The sequence below is a fragment of the Varanus komodoensis genome, unplaced genomic scaffold, assembly GCF_004798865.1.
Source record: "Varanus komodoensis strain SLA01 unplaced genomic scaffold, ASM479886v1 scaffold6_2, whole genome shotgun sequence".
NCBI lineage: Eukaryota > Metazoa > Chordata > Lepidosauria > Squamata > Varanidae > Varanus > Varanus komodoensis.
The window spans coordinates 17833664-17852485 of record NW_025336346.1 but is presented as its reverse complement, the minus strand read 5'-3'; the positions used below and the strand labels follow the sequence as shown (position 1 = coordinate 17852485).

Here is an 18822-nt window from a genome sequence, read left to right as displayed (position 1 = left end):
CTAACAATCTGATTCAAAAGCCCATGATAAAGAAGTTTGAGTCCAATATACACATCAATACATCTCGCATTAAAAAGACAGGCACAGTTTCTTTTCTTTTTGGGCTTTTTATTTACTTGTGCTTATGCTATGCTTTAATTCTGATTTTATTTATCTGGATTTTATTGCAACCTGTCCTATGTGCTAAATGTTTGATAGAAAACTAAAATTATAACAGCTTAAAAGCAGCATCAGTTAAGCCGTCAAAAGATTTGCTATGGCTTCCATTAAACCCCAAACACCTCTTAAACAGATATATCGGAAGTGCCCATCTAGAACCTGCCTACTTCCCCAAGGAGGGCATTTCTCATTCTACGGCAAAGGGACATCCAGCAGGAGATGGAAACCCCACCTGAAGGGTCCTGGCCCACTGGATGCTCGGAAACTTAATACCGAATCTTTGAACTAAGCCAACCACATTCCTCCATTTGCCTGGTTATTCCATTGTCAGAGCCAGAAACAAGGACAGATGCAGTGGGAAGTGCAACACAGAGGCAAGGTGGCAAAAGTGACTATTCCATACCTTAATGCCATATGATTCTAGGGCACGTTCAACGTTCTAGACAGAAAGAAGAGGAAAAACATGAGCACAAGCTTTTTATAAAAATTAAGAGCATCAGAAATAAACATATCAGTATACAATAGCATGAAATTAACATTTAAGAAGTATAGTAGTAGCGTAAAAATATCTACTGCATTCTGTCCACCCTCTTAGCCTCCTTGCCTGCTGCTTCCCCACGGTTGCTGATCAGCCCCACTGTGAGCTCCCAATGAAGTAAAACCCATCAAGTTGTCGGAACAACACCACACCCTTACATGGCGAGTGAAGTGATGCAGCTGTCATTCTGAGCACATGGGAAGAATCTCATTTACACAATATTGGCGAATAAAATAATGGATACCATGTTTTAGGTACTATTGCTTATTTTGTTCTGTACTTAAAATATTATAACAGTTCTATTGGAATATTTTTGGGTTACTATTCTGGGGTAAAATGAATTGTTCCTTGTAATGATGCATCCATAAGTATTCTGGATTCTGTGCTGTTATTTGTGTATTAGGTTCTTTCAGCATACAATTTTATTTATGTATTTAAAGCTTTTATATCCTGATCTTTACAATGTCTCAGGGCGGTGATACAATAAAATAAATAAGATATAGCATCAAATATTACAATGAATAAAATCCAATCTTAAAACACAATTAACAGTTAAACAAATGGGAAAATAAAAAGGTTTTGGCCTGGCGCAGAAATGAAAAAAACGTCGGTGCCAAGCACACCTCTCGGGAGAGGCTATTCCATAGCCAGGTCACCACCACAGAGCAGGTCCTTCTCTGGGTAGCCACTCTTCTGATTTTCTTCGAAGAAGGCTCCCAAAGAAAGACCTCCGATTCAGACCGTAGTGGGTGGGCAGGTATATATGGAAGGAGGCACTCCTTCAAATATCCAGGTCCTAGGCCAGTGATGGCGAACCTTTTAGAGACCAAGTGCCCAAACTGCAATCCCAAACCCACTTATTTATTGCAAAGTGCCAACACTACAATACCACCTGAAAACTGAGGTGTTAGTTTAGAAAAAACACCTCACAGCCAGTCCAAGCACTGACCGGCAATGCGAAAGCTTGGACAAGTCACGGCTGATGAGTCGCGGGTCATCACCTGGCGCCACATCTCCTTTCTGGGCGTGAGCATGGCCCCTATGTACACTGTTATCCGATGCTTGGCAGTTGGGGCACGCATGCCATAGGTTCGCCACCACTGTCGTAGGCCGTTTAGGGCTTTATAAGTGATGCAGATGATCCTTAGGTAAGATGTGGTCCTGAGTCTATTCCTGATAGATCCCTTTGATGCCTATAAGGTGTCATGAGGAAGGGAACTCCCACTCCATTAAGCTGCACAGGCCAGTGGTTGTGTGGTGGCACCATTCATGTCCAGAAGGTTCTGTTTTGATACCAACTTGTTGCTATGTGATTTCCCTAGCTTCCATTTCAGATGTCTTTTTTAAACCTAGGGTACTTGAAAGAACACGCCCATGCCTTTGATTGTGGCAACAGGAAAGTACAGCAATGTCACAAAACAGGGAAACCAGAAAGAGATCTGGTCCAGCACAAAGGCAGAAATATCCATGGATTGGTCCTCCTCTGATCGGCCACTGCCAAAGTGTTCCTCCGGCACAGTGCAAAAACCTCCCCCATGGCCCATGCTATGCGGCATGATCAGATGATTCCTTCCAACATGCCCCCCCCTACCCAAAGAGGTAACCAATTTGACCCGAAAGTAATCTTTGCAGGTGTGGCCCTCCCCCTACCAAGCCGTCAGGGCAGAAGCGTGTGGCTAGTAACTCACCGGTGCCGTTCCAGGCTCACCTCGCAGCCCAGGCTCCCCAGTTCTCCCCTAGGGGAAAAAGAGAATGAGAACCATTGTGTGTAACTGTGGCACTGCAAGTAGTACAGGGAACACACCCCGGCTAGGCCATACCTGGCACTGCACACCTCGGGGGAGATAAAGGACAACTAGATGCTTTCCAGGGCACCACACCCACGCACGCCCTGTCGTGCCAGAAAATCCCATTCAGAACCAAGTCAACCATCTTCCGCGGTGGCAAAGGTGGAAGAAGTATGTCAGCACCTTTCTCTGGAGAAGTCTCGGTCTACTAGGATTCCTGTATGCAGCTGTCCAGTGTTTCTTTAGATCCCGGAAGCTGCTAGATTCCAGAGTGCCTTTCACCAAAGTGATGAGACAGGGCCCAAAATGGCCACTAGGCTGCACTGTGCATGGGCAAAGATCTCTGCTGTATTGCCTCTGTCAATAACCTGGTTGAGGTGATTGCATGTTACCCCAAAGGTCTTTTCACATGTACTTTTTTGCATGTACAGGCAGGGGATGGGGCAGAATTCGCCGACCCACCAGCAGATTCCAATAAGCCCCATTCCACCAAAGTCTACTCCAGCCCATGGTGGGCTTCACATTATCCAAGTTTTATATTAAAAACAATGCTGAAACAGATTGCTCCTGTTGGTGAACTCATTATAAACTTTGACCATTCATAATATAAGGAGGCTGCAAACTTCTGCATGTTTAGACTGAAAGCAGGGCCAACAACTCCGTGTGTGATGCAGCCAACTTGGCTGGCTGGGGCATGCCGGTAGTCCTTTTTCTATGTAAACATGCGCAGGATTGTGGCCTAAAGCATCCAAAGGACTGAGCTCTGATTGTGAATGACTGCATTCTAGAGCTCTGGGGAAGGCTGGATTCTGCGCTGGCAGATGCATTGTGTACCAGAGATACCCACCTGGTCTCCTTTGGCCCCAGACTCGCCTCTGTCTCCCTGGAACAGAAAAGACCTGGGAAGTCAGCCTGCAGCACTGTAGGGAAAAATTGACCCTCCCTCCTCCGACAGCTCCCCAGCACAGCCCCTGTTACCCACCCACCCACCCAAATTTGGGGAGACCCTTTTTTAATGCAAAAAAAGGGGGTCCAGAAATGCTATAGAGCACCAAAAGGGTGTGATGAGGAGGATCTGGAGATGGCCCCTGGAGCTCCCAAAGCTGCCCACCCCTGCAATAGATGGAAGAACATGTGGTAAGTATCCAGGCCAGGCCATGCTTCCTCTATAGTGACTTCACCTATTTCCTGCCCGTTACACCCTCAGGCAAAATTGCCCTTAGGAGGAAGATACTCTCCCATTCTCTTTCCAAAACAAAAGTCCAGACATTTCCAGATATTTTCTGGTCTGGAAACATCTAACTCCCAAGGATCTTATAGGGGCTGGTCAGCTGTCATGGTGACAGTGGGAAGAACTGCACTGCACAAGTACCTTTATTACAGCAATGGATCTGGTGTCAAACTGCAGCAGAAAGCTTTACACTTACCTTTTGCCCAGAAACTCCAGGAAGGCCAGGCAAACTCTGAAAACAGCAAGACAGAAGTGACCAATCCAGAGCCACTAAGCAATGACAGATAACCTAAGTTCATCCCTAGCAATGTAGGTTCTACCAGGTTCTATTTTACTTTCAGAGTAAGACTTTACCCTCAAAGCCCAGAAACTTCATTTAGAGCTTTGAAATCCTTAAGAAGTCAGTACAATCCCCACTAAGATATGTTCCCAGCTCTGGTTTCAGTTTCTTTTATAGTATAATCCAATGCATGCCTACTGAGGACCAAGTTCCATAGAGATAGATACATAGATACATTTATAGGCTGCTTGTAACTGCCAAGGCCTTCCTAGGTAGCTTACAATACATTAAATACATTAAATGTATGAAAACATAATAGAACACATTAAAAACCTATTAAAACACTAAAGAATTAAAACATATATAATAACAGTATAAAAAGGGCCACAGCATTCAGGGGCTAAGTGTTAAAAAAAATCTAAGAAGATATGTTTTTGCCTGGCACCTAGGGAGGGAGTTCCAAAGATGGGGAGCAGCAGCAGAAAAGACCCTTCGCCTGGTTGCCACCCCTTCCATCTCCCTGAGATCAACACCGCTTACTCCCAGGCAAGTATGTATGGTTGCTTTTCCTAATCCAGTGCCTATATCACTGGTTGCTTTTCCTAATCCAGTGCCTATATCACTGGTTGCTTTTCCTAATCCAGGCTGGTGATCCTGTTGATGCCCTGGTTGAACTGTGGAATGAGGAGATGACCAGGGCTATAGACATGATCACTCCCAAGCGTCCTCTCCCACCTGGCAGAGCCCGTTCATCTCCTTGGTATACGCCTGAATTACGGGCGATGATTTGGGCTTTTGTCCCTTATGTCTCTATTTGCATGAATAAAGATTTTTAATTTCCCACTCTGGTGTGATTATTGGCACACCAACCACAAATTTATAGTCCTAGTCCCATTTGAACCATCTGCCAACAACAGTACAAATGTTCAGATCACTGCCTATCATTACAGCATGCGTTCTGAGAACAAGTGAGGGTTCTTTTACATCACTGCGAATCACAATAATATTTAATTTTGACATTTTGTGAAAATAATAATGAGTAAGTTAGATGAAAGTGGTGCTTCTAAATGAAAGTGTCAAAAAGAATAGAAGGAAATATTCAAGTGTTTAAATCCAATCACATGGCTTTGTGCAGCAGGCAGAAACAGCCCTACATAATCCTTCAGATACAGAGCTTTTCTCTTTAGAAACAGAAGACAATCAAGTTGACTACACTGAGCAGTTTGACCAGACTGAACCAGTTTATATATGGAACTCAGCCTCCCAAGAATTTCAAGACTGTTGCCAGTAACTACCATGACAAGTACAGAAACCTCTGAAGAAAGTGACAGGACCCACAGCCAAAGAATTAACACAAGGTGCTGAAGGAACATGCCATGAGTTGGTTACACCAAAAGAAGCAGTTCAGGCTCATTATTGTCTTAAATACTTGGAAGACAAAGCAAATGATCTCAGTGAAAACCGTAGCATCGCAGACACAAATATACCAACAGCTTTAGCTACTAGTGATTTCAGAAACAATAATGACATAGGTTTATGGATCACACTGAAGAACGAGGAAATACCTTTCTGGATTGAGAAAGGACCATCAGAACGTCAGCACTGGGATGGACCTTTTACCAATCTGAACATACAAAAACCAAGCCCAGTTTTGCTCAAAGAATTTACTCCATTCCACCAAAGCAAATGGAGATCCCTACTCTTAATAACGGCTACTGTACTATCCCACAATAGAGGAAAAGGCTACACAAAAGGGAAAGTGTGCAAACAAAAGGAAAAAGTCCCACAAAAGGAAAAGTGCGCAAACTTTTCTCTAACCAAAGAACAACTACAACCTCAACTACAGCTTTAGCTTCTACTGGATTTGATGACTGGTACCACACTTACCATGTTCAAACCCATGGAAACCCTGAAAACCGTATGAACTCCATGCTAACATGCCTAACAAGAAAGTGAGGTCAAATGCTCACATCAAAACGTGAAGAGCAAATCAGAGCAGAGCAGGATTACTGGAGAGTACTTCCACCAGTGATTGCAGTGAGTTCCCTTTTGGCAGAATGTGGCTTGGCATTTGGGGGAGATGATTACATGTTTGGTTCACCAAACCATGGTACTTTCCTGGACTGCATGAACTACTTGCCAAATCTGGCCCCTTCCTGGGTGCTCACATAGATCAGTATGGAGGTAAAGGCTCTGGTCAGCCATCATACTTACCCAAACCTTCTGACAAGAGCTAATCCAGTTGTTAGCTAATAGAGTTCAAGAAGCAGTGCTGAGTGACATCACGTAGGCAGGTTATTTTATCAGCTGATTCAATCCCTATTGTTTCCCTTGTTGATTAGCTAACTGCCATTGTTAGACCAATTTCATAAAGTTAGCAAGGCACTCCAAAGTTCACAAATTTCATTGAGCACATGTGCAAATATTTACAGCTCACTACTGCAGTTCATATCAAATGCTTAGACCAATTTTGATGAAATGGAACAGCAAGAAAGATTTACTCTACCAGATGTAAAGTACAAAACAGTCAAAAGAAGGCAGAGAGTACCCAACCTCCACCCCTTCACCCCCCCAAAAAAATAAACAATGATGGGACAGCTCCCTAAGCCCTGGACAAACTTTCTCCAAGAGTCAGGTTTAGGATAAATTCATTTATCTCTGTAATGGATGCTCTCTAAGCCAACCTAGACAGAAAAGCAACTGTGTATAGGAATGTAGCTGCCGATTTTTCATTTTTGGTAACCCTTCAAACAACCAAGGAACAGATTCATAATGGTGTCAAGATGTTGATGCAAGAGTATCCAAAGAATGTTGACCTTAATCCAGCTGATGAACTCTTGCACTTCTGTCTATATGTCAAACCAACTCATCCCAAAGAAGAAAATTTCAGCCACCAAGATCTGTATCAAATAATAATAGGAGAAAATTTGGAAATCTTTTCCAAATGTGGAAACAATATTGAGATTGTTCCTGTGTTTTAAAGTTATTAACACTACTGGCAAAAGATAATTTTCTAGACTAAAAGAATAAAGACTGATCTATGATCAACAATGTCAAAGAATGATCTATGGTCAACAATGCCGCAAGATCAGTTATCTGATCAAAGCATTGTCTGCACAGAAAATGATAAACTGCAACTTACTGATTCTAATGATATAATTGATAAGGTTGCATCCAAAAAAGCTTCAAAGGAACTGTTCTGACTTTGCATATAGTGTACTTATAGCTATGATTTCCCTATGCATGTCTTTATTAATTCTATACTTTCATAAACATATTAAAGGCTATACATGTATAAACAATCTTTTTTATCAATGCTAAACATTGCTAGAACAGCAATGTTCTACATGCACTGAGCAGATAAAGAAGAGAATGAGGTTTTGTTTCTCATGATCAGATGCTATTAAGTTTGGGCCTTCCAAGGTCTCCTAGCCCAGGGACTGCAGCTGCTTTAATCTGGGACTGCCAGCAATCCATCATCCAGGATGTATAGCCCATGGGCTCAGAAAACAAATATCTCATGTCAGCACCACCTTCATAGCTAGGCATTCACTTGGAGAAGTTTTCTTTCCCTGTCTATTCCTCTTCCAAGGGCTGGAAGGATTGAAGAGAAAACTATCTTGGCCCCAAAGTTCTTGACTTTCCTCCCTCAAGCTGCAAAGTCTGACATGCTTTCTTCAAAACTCCTCTTGGCAGTGTCATTTGTTCCCACGTATAAGAAGGGAGGGATACAGGCCAGTGGGCTGTATGAGACTTGGCAATCATTCGGTTCTCCTCCAGAGAAACAGCATACCTGGCGAGTCCACAGGTCATCCTGACACCTGCCATGCATGTGCCCCCATCCCACACAGCAGGGACTCTCCCACAACTGACACTGTTCTCTTCTTGTTCTTGCACGGCTTGGCATCACTGCCACTACTTGGTGGGCCTTTTGCCTCGTGCTCAGAGTTGCATGGGATGATCTGCAGCTCTCCCACAGCAGGCTGCTCGCCAGTCTCATCCTCAAGCAGCTGAAAGCAGTCTGAGAGTTCCACTGGTGCAGAGTGTCTTCTAGTCCTTCTGCCCCATCCTCCTCATTTCCCCTTCCCTCAGGGATCTCTTCTTCTGCCTCAGCTAGAGAGTGCACTTCTAGCTTCTGTATTACTCTTAGTGTTGTGGTCGCACCACTCTGTCTAAAAACTCTTCCTCTTCTTTAATTCCCTTGAGGATGGACACTCTCTGCTCTAGTGCTCTCGCCTGTCCTTCTAACGGGGCTGCTAGCGTGCACTTGTTGCAGGTGTGGGTCATCTTGACTTGAGGCAGGAAAACAAACACAGCACAGACATTGCTGGTCACCACCACTGGGGACTCTTCTCGGTCCATTCTCTTGGCTACCTTTTTGATTCTACCTTTGGGGCCTGTTGTAACAACTAGTGCTGTCTCCTGTCTTCACTCAAGATTCACAACACAGTCCTACCAGTAAATTGGACAGTGTTACAAGGAAGAAAACGGGGGGGGGGGGGGGGAAAAAAAAAAGAATAGGGACCTCCCCTGCCAAACTCCTGTCTGCTCTCCCTCTCTGGTCACTCGCTCCCTGGGAGCTCGGCTGCTTGTATCCCAGAGTCCCTAGATCAGATGGGGCAGCTTTCTCTCATCTGCTCAGCTATGAGCGAGGAACCAGTCCAACATATCTTGAGGGCATCAAGTTGAAAAAAGCAGGCGGTACAGAACTGCAGCCTTGATCCACCTTTGGGTCAGTATTTTGACTTTGCCGAGATGAGCACAAAGTCATCACAGGGCAGTCATCCCCAACATGGCGCCTTCCAGATGTTTTGGGCTTCAACATCCATCAGCCCTGGCCAACATGGGCAACCATGCTGGGAGATGTAGGTCAAGACATCTGGAAGCCACCAGGCTAGGGTTGGCTGCCCTAGAACACTAACTCTGCCGTCAGTTTAGCTTCCTGGGAGGTTTCGTCTGTTTCCACCAGTAACACAACCAAACATGCTGTTGAGTATCTTATGTGGGAAGAGGCTACCAACCTGGCCTGGAGGACCAACTTGTCCAGGCATGCCAGGGACTCCTGGTGGTCCCGGAGGTCCTGGAGGCCCACTGACCCCTCGCTCTCCTTTAATGCCTTCTCGACCCTGCCAACAGAGAACAAACCATTAGGCCGACTGTATAGGGGGCTGCTTCATACAGAGATCATCTAGTCTACAGGAGTCTTCTTCTGGCTGGCAGGGACTTTGCAGGGTCTGAGCCAACTACACTGCAAACTGTCCTGAGAGTCATTGGCTAACCAGGAACAGTACAGAAGTGTGTTAAATAAATAAATGAGGCAGAGCTGCATTATTTTTAAAAAAACTTCTCCACATCTAAACAGGTTCTGGAGCAGTGAACAATGTAATGCTAAAACAGGGTAAAAGAATAAGCCAATAGGTGATAGCAGAATCAATCAGAACCATGGCTGGTCAGTCAAGGAAGGTTTCCTGAAACAATAACATTATTCCTAGCTAGCCAGGCCCTGATATTACAGGAACCATTTGTATAGTGCTTGCGATTTAACTACAGGAGAAGAAAAGTGCAAGCCTGTAAGCAGTATAAGCCAAAACACCCTGCTGTTGGGGTGCACAACTTGTATCTGCTGGGCTGGCAGGAGACACACATGTGCATATCACACGTGCATATTTACAAACCCTTCACACCGCAGCAGCAACAGATCTTGCAGTGTCCACGGTGCAGCCTCCCCAACCTCACTGGAGAAAGGAGGACAAACTTCCAGAAGACTATGTACAGTTCCTTCCATACAAATCCGGCTCTTAAGCTCGCTGCACTTTTCCCATCCCTGTCTCAGGGCAAAGGTACTTACATCTCTGCCAGGTGCTCCAGCTTCACCTTTGTCTCCCTGAGAATAGCGGGGAAGCACAAATGGAAAAAGATACAATTAATATTCTAAAAGTATTTTCCTGGGCTCTAAGATCACCGCAGACGGGGACTACTGCCAAGAAATTAAAAGACGCTTGCTCCTGGGGAGAAAAGCTATAGCAAATCTAGACAGCATACTAAAAAGCAGAGACATCACCATGCCAACAAAAGTGCGTATAGTCAAGGCTATGGTTTTCCCAGTTGCAATGTATGGCTGCGAAAGCTGGACCATAAGGAAGGCTGAGCACCGAAGAATTGAGGCCTTTGAATTGTGGTGCTGGAGGAGACTCCTGCGAGTCCCTTGGACTGCAAGGAGATCAAACCAGTCAGTCCTAGAGGAGATCAACCCTGACTGCTCTTTAGAAGGCCAGATACTGAAGATGAAACTCAAATACTTTGGCCACCTAATGAGAAGGAAGGACTCCCTGGAGAAGAGCCTAATGCTGGGAACAATAGATGGCAAGAGAAGAAGGGGCCGGCAGAGGATGAGGTGGCTGGATGGAGTCACTGAAGCAGGTGCTGTGAGCTTGAGTGGACTCCGGGGGATGGTGGAGGACAGGAGGGCCTGGAGGAATGTTGTCCATGGGGTCGCGATGGGTCGGACACGACTGCGCGACTAACAACAACATAGTACATCTACGACTAAATCCATTACTTTCCCCATTTTCTTTCTTCTAAGTTGAGAGCAAAAAACTTCCTTGGGTCCCTACATCTATCACTTCGTACTTTATGAGATTCCAGATGTATTCATGATGACAGTAGGGGAGCAACAGCTTTAAGCATTCACACTCTGGAAGTATATTATCAACACATTTCTCTCTCTCTTTTTTTGTATGGGTTGGACTTCGGACAATGATGCACCCTCCGGATTTTGCTGCCTGAGGGCAAACCTGAACATGCTGCGCCTGACAACAGAATTTCTCCTGTTCAACAAAGAGTATTTTATTCAGTGTTTACAGTGTGATTCACAGTTTCAGTGTGATTTGAGTCCCAGGGAATTCAGTGCTTGCAAGAGATACGCACATTTAAGCTACAAAGGGTAACACAGCAGTTCGGCAGCACCTACCAATTCCGTAAGGATCTGCCAGATGAGGAAGGGACAGAGCGTCAGCAAGGGTCTGATATTCACCTAAGGCCTTCCGTCTGCAACGATGACCAGGTTTTGTTCTGCTCTGAGTACTGCTGGATCTTGACAGTAGCAAATTATCCGCTCTCTCCTCCTGTGCCTTGAAAACCTTGCTGAGCTAGTCCTTTTGCCTGTTCGTAATTAGCCACTACTGGCTAATAAGATCGAGCTGCCTATATATCCATTCAGCAAGCAGGGGAAATTGGTGGCCCTCTGGATGTTGTCAGACAGGAAATCCCATCGGCCCTGGCCAGCAGAGCCAATGGTGAGGGATGATGGGAGTTTTAGTCCACATGTCATGCCCCTACTAGATCTTAACAATACATGTCTTCAAGTGAGAATCCCTATTTAGAAAGGAAGGTCTTCCATCTCCTGGCATGCTCAGGAGACTACAGATATACATATAAAATTAGGGGGGAAAGCAGGGAGGGGGGCAAAACAGACCAATAGGGATGAAGCAAGCTCATTCCTCAAGGGATGCTGAGTGAATGTTGGGAGGAAAAAGATAGAAAATGAAGGGCAGGGGATGGAATGGCACACTCTGGAAGTGGGCATGGCAGGCTGACTGGGAATCGGAACAGAACATCCCACAAGGTCACATTTTTGTTGTTGGCCCCTCTGGTTTTCTCCTGCTCGAAGCTTCTTGGGTTTTTTGCTTAGGAGAGGCTGCTGGGGTGGGGGGCTGATTTGGACTGGCACTGTGGTGCTGAGGGAAGGAGGAATTCGACCCTTTACCGCTCCGCCGCCCACCATTTCCCCACTTTAACTCTCCTAAAGCTGCTGCTGCTTAGCTGCCAAAGAGACAAGAGGGGAAGATTGGTGTTCACATTTGCTGCACAGTAAGGCTGCCAGAATTCAGGGAAGCCTGCCCAGCATACTAGAATAAAATGCATAGCTTCCGCACAGCCTGAGGTGCCTGATCCTGCTTAATCTTGGAAGCTAAGCAGGGTCAGCCCTGGCTGAAATATGGATGGGTGACTTAAATGTTGGGAACTACCCAGAGAGCTTCAGCTACAGGTGCTATAGAAATGTAATGAAGGAGGAGGAGGAGGAAGAGGAGGAGAATTTACCTTCCTTCCATCTTCTCCTGGTGTCCCATCTTCACCCTGGGAAACAAAATGCCATATTCACATCCACATTCATGACTCTGGTTAGAACAGCCTTTCCCAAATCTGATGCCCTCCAGATGTATTAGCAAGCAACTCCCATCGTCCCCCAGCCACCATGGTCAGGGACCACGCTGGTCCAGGAGTGATGGGAGCTGTATTCCAACACGTCTGGAGGATGCCAGGTCGAGGGAAGGCTGGTTTAGCTGCAAATACTCCAATATCCCCCCAGTAGTTATGCGATCAAACAGAAACTTGACACCGCTTCAGTTGCCCCCACTTCCCTCCCCGATGCGGTCCTTGTCATGTCAGCCCCAAGCCCCGGTCCCCCAGCACGGGACGGGAGGCAGCCCCTTCACTCACATTCTTCCCATTCAGCCCAGGCTTGCCATCCTCACCAGGCTTGCCCTGGAAAAAAAAAGGCAGGGAGTTAGCCGCAGAGAAGGACCCTCGCCAGAGGGACGCAACAACAAGCCCCACGGGGGACCCACCTGCACAGCACACAGGTGAGATATCGCCCACATGCTGGACCGGCCCGCACAGAATACTTGGCATGGGCACAGCCAATTACTGCTAGTAAAGTAAGCAGAAGTTCTCTCGAGGGCAAACAAGCCCAGAGCGCTGCCGAGGGGCCAGCTGCACCAAGCTTTGCCCACCTGCCGCCCAGCAGCTGTTCTATCGGGCTGTTGCAGAAGGTAAAGGAGGAAGCCCGACCATGACACCAGGTCGACTGAAAGCACTGGAACTGGGGGGGGGGGGGCCCCTCTCTTCAAACTGCTTCCATTCCAGCTGCTCATGGTCACATCGACAATTATGTGAGCGGTCCAGCATTAAAAACTGGTGGCTGAGTTTTCCTTTCCTTTTCCCTCTACATCCTGTTTTCCTATTGTGATGGTTAGCCCAAAGACAAGAATTCCCATTTTTACTGATTTGCCAGCCACTCTAGGAGTTCAAAGCCTCCAGGTGGCACCAGGTTGAAGAAGGCTGCTCTAGCATGGATCTAATATAACCACTGGGCCGTCCTGCCCTGTGTGAGCAGCAGATGCAGGTGGCCTTCCTGCATCATTAGCCCTGTTACTCACGGTCAGTCCTGGGGGACCTGGGGGGCCAGTTGCTCCAGGAGGGCCTGGTTCTCCACGCAGACCTGGCAGGCCCTGTCAAAGGAAAAGAAAAATAGAAGGTGATAAGAAGCAGAGTCTCGCTGGCATGGAAAGGAGAAGGCAGGCCCATTTCTTCTAAAATACTTAGTAGCTGAGATTAGACAGTATGCTAAGCAGAGACGAGCACCTGTTCGCACAGGCAAGACTGGTGGATGACCTGACTGCATGCTAATTTCCCAGCAGCCTCCTGTAATGCGGCACCCTCCAAATGTATTAGGATACAACTCCCATAATCTCCCAGCCAGCATGGCCGATGGGGTTGACAGGCATTACATCCAACTCCTTTGGCAAGTGCCAGGTTTGCTAAAGAAAGAGCAAAAAGGACCACCACACTCAGGATTTCCAGTCATCAGCAGAAGACCTTAGAGCTTGATAAGTTTAAGCTTCAAGTTCTGTCACGAGGAAGCTACAGGTCCTGTCTCTGAGCAGGGCCAGGAGAGGGAGAATCAGTGAAGGATGCTGTAAGGTGTCAGCTTCGGTGGAGGGCCCCACTATTGGAGCAGGTCTGCAGGAGAAGGCTTGTGTGTCCCGGGGGGGCTCCCATACTTACATCTCGGCCCGGCTCGCCTTGTTTCCCTGGGTCACCCTAGGAAAAGAAATGTGGGTATGATCAGGAGTCAGGCATTGTCCTTTGCAGGTTTCCACCTGCTTCAATACACCTGCAGTTCTCCAAAAGGGTTCCACAGGTCTAAATTATTTCCACATGACCTGTATATTTATGCAGTTGAATGCTGTGCAGAAGAGTAATGCAGGGACTTGGGACAAAGACAGTCTTAAGTGCTTGGAGTTGGTCATTCCAAGACACGGGACTATGCGGCGAGTCTCACGCATGCCTGTAAACCTAAGCACGGGCGTTATCCAGGGGCATTTATAACAGGCAAAATTACAGGAGGTGAAAGAGTGCACATGTGGCAAATGTGTGCATTTGCTCTGAAAGCTCGGGAATGTTGGGGGACAAGGAAAGGTGGATCCCAGTAGCAATGCCAGTAGCAGTAGTTTTAGACTCGGGATCTAATGTAAACTGCTACACCATTTAATTTCTCTTTAGTCTTGGATGTTAAGACACCCTTTAGACCAGCCTTGGAGGGAAAGATCATGGTTGTTATTTATCAGCTAATATTGGTTAGATCCTGCCCCTCAGAATTTCTCCACACACACATTTGGAGAATCACAAAAGAGTTTTGATTTGCCACAGCATGAAATCTCTCTTCCTTCCAGAAAATCTCTCTTCTTTTCCAGTTCTGCAAAAGACCTGACCTATCTAACAAAAACAGATGGCACAGTTAGGACTGTTCACCCCGAACAAATGTTTGACACCTTCCCTTTAATAGGTGGCAAAAGTGGTTGCGAGGATGACCCAATGAAGACCGAGGGTTCAATCCTATGCGCACACGCACAGAAAAATCTCCTGGAAACATGCACGGGATTGCACCCTGAGTCACATTTGTGCATTGCATTTGCAAGCGTTCACAAGCAAGTCACACATGCATCTACCCACTTTAGCTAATCTGGTCCAATATAAACACACGTGATACCTAATTTGTATCTTTGATTGTTTGGGAGCCAAAACAGCAACTATCATCACTTACGGTAAGAGGTCTAAACTAAAATATGCCGATAGTTTTGGCCCATCCCCTCTTCCCCACTCACAACTGGAACGTGGCCCCCAGGGGCTTCTGCAAAACCGAACCTGACACTCAGGCTGAAGAGGTTCCATGCTGCTGCATAGGCCGTGTCTTTCATGAGCAGCACACTTACCCGTTGGCCTGCGGGCCCTGTTTGCCCAGGCTTTCCATCCAACCCATTCCGACCATCCAGTCCTGGGGGGCCTCGGTCACCCTGAAGGACAATTAGAAAGTGAAGGAGACAAAATATCCTTCCCTGTCTGCCCTCATGCCCTTAAGATCGGCGGGGGAGTCCTTGCTCCAGGAACCCTCCCCGAAGGAAGTACGGAGGGTGCCTACCCGGAGCAGGGCCTTCTCTGCAGTGGTGCCCACACTATGGATTGCGCTCCCCAGAGAGGTCTGCCTGGTGCCGACGTTATACTCCTTCCGGCACCAAGTAAAGACCTTTTTATTCAACCATTATTTTAATCATCAATGGTTTTAGACATTTTAGGACTTTTCTTTTTCTCTCTTCACAGTCACATTTTCTATTTTTTCCTCCTTTTTCTAAAGTTCATGATGTGTTTTATATTGTTTTAATAATTGAGGTTTTATATTGTATTTTTATATTTTGTAAGCCGCCCTGAGCGCTCGCCGGAAGAACGGGATATAAATGCTTGTAACAAATAAATAATAAAACTCCTGGACCACAGGATGGCAATCAGTAGGGAGAATGAGTGCTGTGGGCAAGATTTACAGAGCTCAGGCTAAAAATCAAAGCAACCCGACGTTCTGCACAAAAAGAATCCAAACTCGGAGCCAATCAGAAAGCTGAGAAGCCAAATGGTATGAAGTTTGGCACCAGTGAAATTGTAACTGTCAAGAATGTGGCAGGACACCACACAGCCCAAGTCAATACATAGAAGCCCAAACACTGATGCTAAGTTCCCAGCCCCAGTTTTGAGGCTGGCACTATTTCGATTACAGGTGGTCCAAATGCAATGGTCACATCATCATCATTATATCCAAACTGACCATCATTTCTACTGCACATGCTCCTCTGTGTGATTCCAAAGAAGCTGGTGGCAGCCTGTCTCTTCTGTTTATTATTCACTTTTAAATTGCTGTTTATTGTCCGTGGATGCAGACTCCTCAGTAGTTTTTTTCTTATCTACAGTAATGGTGGCTATTTTTTTTTCCTTTTCTTTTTTGGAAAAAAAACCCAGGAAGCCAAAGTTCTATCTGATTTCTGATCACAAATATTGCAATTACTTGAGGTTACCATAAAGCAAAGACAGCTTTATATACACCTTCAGGAGGTTCCCACAGTTCCTTTTAAAGCATTTCCTTTTCTTCTCCCACCTCTTCTGGCATGTGCTTTACTCAGAGCTCTCTTACCTTCTCTCCCACTGGGCCGCGATCTCCAGGGTCACCCTGTGAGATGAAACAGATGACATTCACGTGAGTATACAAAACCGGGCGGACACTTGTCCCAGCACCACAGAGGAAGCAGGTCGCTTTGCTCCATTTGGGCAGGGGAGGGGGAGTGGAGTGGGGAAAGACTTACGCGAATTCCGGGGAGACCTCTGGGGCCCTCCACTCCCTGCAAGACAGGAAAGCAGACGTCTCTGCAATGGGGGGTGCAAAGAGAGCGGCCGATCCCTGATTCTACACGGACGTCCCTGCCCCAAGTTCATGCCAGCTGAATTGGCTTGCAATCTTTTTATGCTTTGTACACAGAAGAACAGACTTCTCCTCAAGAAGCCTCCTTCCACCTTCCCTGGCCAGTGGTTACCCTTCAGAGAGCATGCTTCCGGCCATCCCTCTCTCCAGGCCCATCTCCTGCCATGACAAACCCCTTCCTGCATAGCACAGCCAATCACGATTCACTGCTAAGGCACCTTCCCCTGAAAGCAGCCAAGGTGGCCATCCATGCCAGGAAGGCACCGTCAGAAGGACAATGCTGCTGATCTGTTGCTGTTACTGACTGCCTTTCTGTTCTCGGGCTACCCAGTGCCACAGCATGCGGAGAAAACATCAATAAAAACTTAACAGGAGTTAAAGCTGTTCAAAGCTCAACACCTGCCTTCCGTTCCACACGTCCAAAATGTGTTCTTCTCCATGCTTTTCTTGTGTCTAACGCTATCTTGCTTCAGACCTGACTAAGTGAGGTTCTGGCTCTTTTCTTGGGCCTCCTAGGATATAATTTGTGATCTGGTACGTACCCGCTCTCCTGGCAGCCCAGGGGAACCAGCCTCTCCTTTCACACCTTTCATTCCTTCTTCTCCAGGATCCCCCGGCTCCCCCTGAAGGGAAACAATAATATGGAAGGTCAGAAACGGAGACATCAGAGCCTCACGCTATAGTTAAACTATGCACCATATGGAGAAGTACTTCACTTTGTCCACCCTGAATCTCCCATCCATCATTACTGGGTAACTCCACATGGGCTTTAGTATTGTGGGAGGTAACCTTTCACCACACCATTCACAATTTTAAGCTCCTCTATCTCATCCCTTCTTGCTCAGCACTTATCTAAATAGCCCCAAACATTGGGGTGAAGCTTTTAAACTCCCACTCCATTGTCGCTGAGATCCCAATATTTATCCAAACTTTCGCACTCTGTCCACACCCCCAGCTCATCCTGTTCATAGTTTTAAAGACTTGCTCTTTAAATACAAAGGCATATTTAACTGGGCTGGCATGCAGACCGATACTTATTTTCCCATAATATGCAGAGATGGTGGCCACCAACATGGCTGGCCTTTAAACAAATGTAGATAAATACATGGAAGACAAGGCTATCGAGGGCTACGTTTGATAAAGCTAAACACAGTATTGCCAATGATCCTAGAAGAAGCATGTCTCTCCATGCCGGTTGCCGGAAGGGGGGCAGCTACCCTCCTCTCCTGCCTGGGGTCCTCCGAAAAGGATCCAGTTGGCCACTCTGACCAAACATGATGCCAGAGTGGAGTGGCCTTTGGTCTGGTCCAGCAGAGCCCTTCCTGTGTTATAGCCCTTCGCTCCCTTTCTATAACCCTCAAAGAGTCCCATTTTCTCAAGCAGCTGTGTAACTTGGGGGGAAATTCCCAATGGATTTTCTCCCAGTGTAAATAGCAGTAGGGGGACTTTCCTTAGGATGGCGGCGGGTGAGGAACACCATTATCTGATCACTCAATGATCTTACCAAGTCAATATCACACATGTGCACCCCCGTACAGAACACGCTCCTTGCCTAAAACCCACCGTACGTCAATGCAGAAACACACTGCGAAGCATGATCTCCTTCAGCTCACAAGCATGATATAAGGAGTGCCGTTGTGCCTTCCCACTTCGGCAAGAGCCTGCAGTCTTCCCACAGCCCCCACCAGGCTGAGCCTGGGAGCTCAGAGTAAGATTACCTTCTCGCCTTTTTGTCCTCCTCCGACTCCCACACCAACCTGCAAAGAAGAAAAGGGGAGAATTCAGACGCTTGCGGTGTCAAAATAAAATACTGGAGCGAGGGGAGACAAGACATGGAACTTACTGCCTGGCCTGGGGGTCCTGGTGGTCCCTGCAAGAAGGAAGAGCAATAAGAGACAAAGGATTAAATCAGTAAGTCATGATTTTGCACTGCCTAAGGTGGCTCTCAAATAAGAGCAAAGAGAAGTAGTGCACATTTAATAGTTGGAGGAAAGAGAAGGCTGCTTTCATCCAAATATTTCCACTAGGAGCTGTAAAAGTTCTGGCTTTCTTTCAGAACTCGGTGCTGAAGGAGACATCAAGGAGCTTCAGGAGCTCAGAAATGACCAGCTGGATCAGCCTTCCTCTTTCGTAATGGATTTGTAACATCTATACCCCAGCGTTCTTCCAGGATGGAGCCTAAGGCAGGGTTCCCAGAGTTCATCTACACAAAGGGGGGTGGTACCTGTCCCTAGACCTCCCAAA

The 18822-nt window shown here is 46.6% G+C and overlaps 1 protein-coding gene across 1 annotated transcript in view; it reads right to left on the bottom strand.

The window, feature by feature from the left end:
* The window catches only part of COL7A1 (collagen type VII alpha 1 chain), a 117202-nt gene that overhangs the window by 39231 nt on the left and 59149 nt on the right, over nt 1-18822 (bottom strand). The window contains exons 50-65 of the mRNA XM_044451519.1: nt 18422-18448; nt 18297-18335; nt 17121-17201; nt 16463-16498; nt 16294-16329; nt 14897-15130; nt 13842-13877; nt 13214-13285; nt 12495-12539; nt 12096-12131; nt 9844-9879; nt 9017-9121; nt 3912-3947; nt 3332-3367; nt 2386-2433; nt 563-598 (exon numbers count right to left, since the gene is read on the bottom strand). Of these exons, the coding sequence (XP_044307454.1) occupies nt 563-598; nt 2386-2433; nt 3332-3367; nt 3912-3947; nt 9017-9121; nt 9844-9879; nt 12096-12131; nt 12495-12539; nt 13214-13285; nt 13842-13877; nt 14897-15130; nt 16294-16329; nt 16463-16498; nt 17121-17201; nt 18297-18335; nt 18422-18448 (939 nt within the window). The remainder of the gene's footprint in view (nt 1-562; nt 599-2385; nt 2434-3331; nt 3368-3911; nt 3948-9016; nt 9122-9843; nt 9880-12095; nt 12132-12494; nt 12540-13213; nt 13286-13841; nt 13878-14896; nt 15131-16293; nt 16330-16462; nt 16499-17120; nt 17202-18296; nt 18336-18421; nt 18449-18822) is intronic.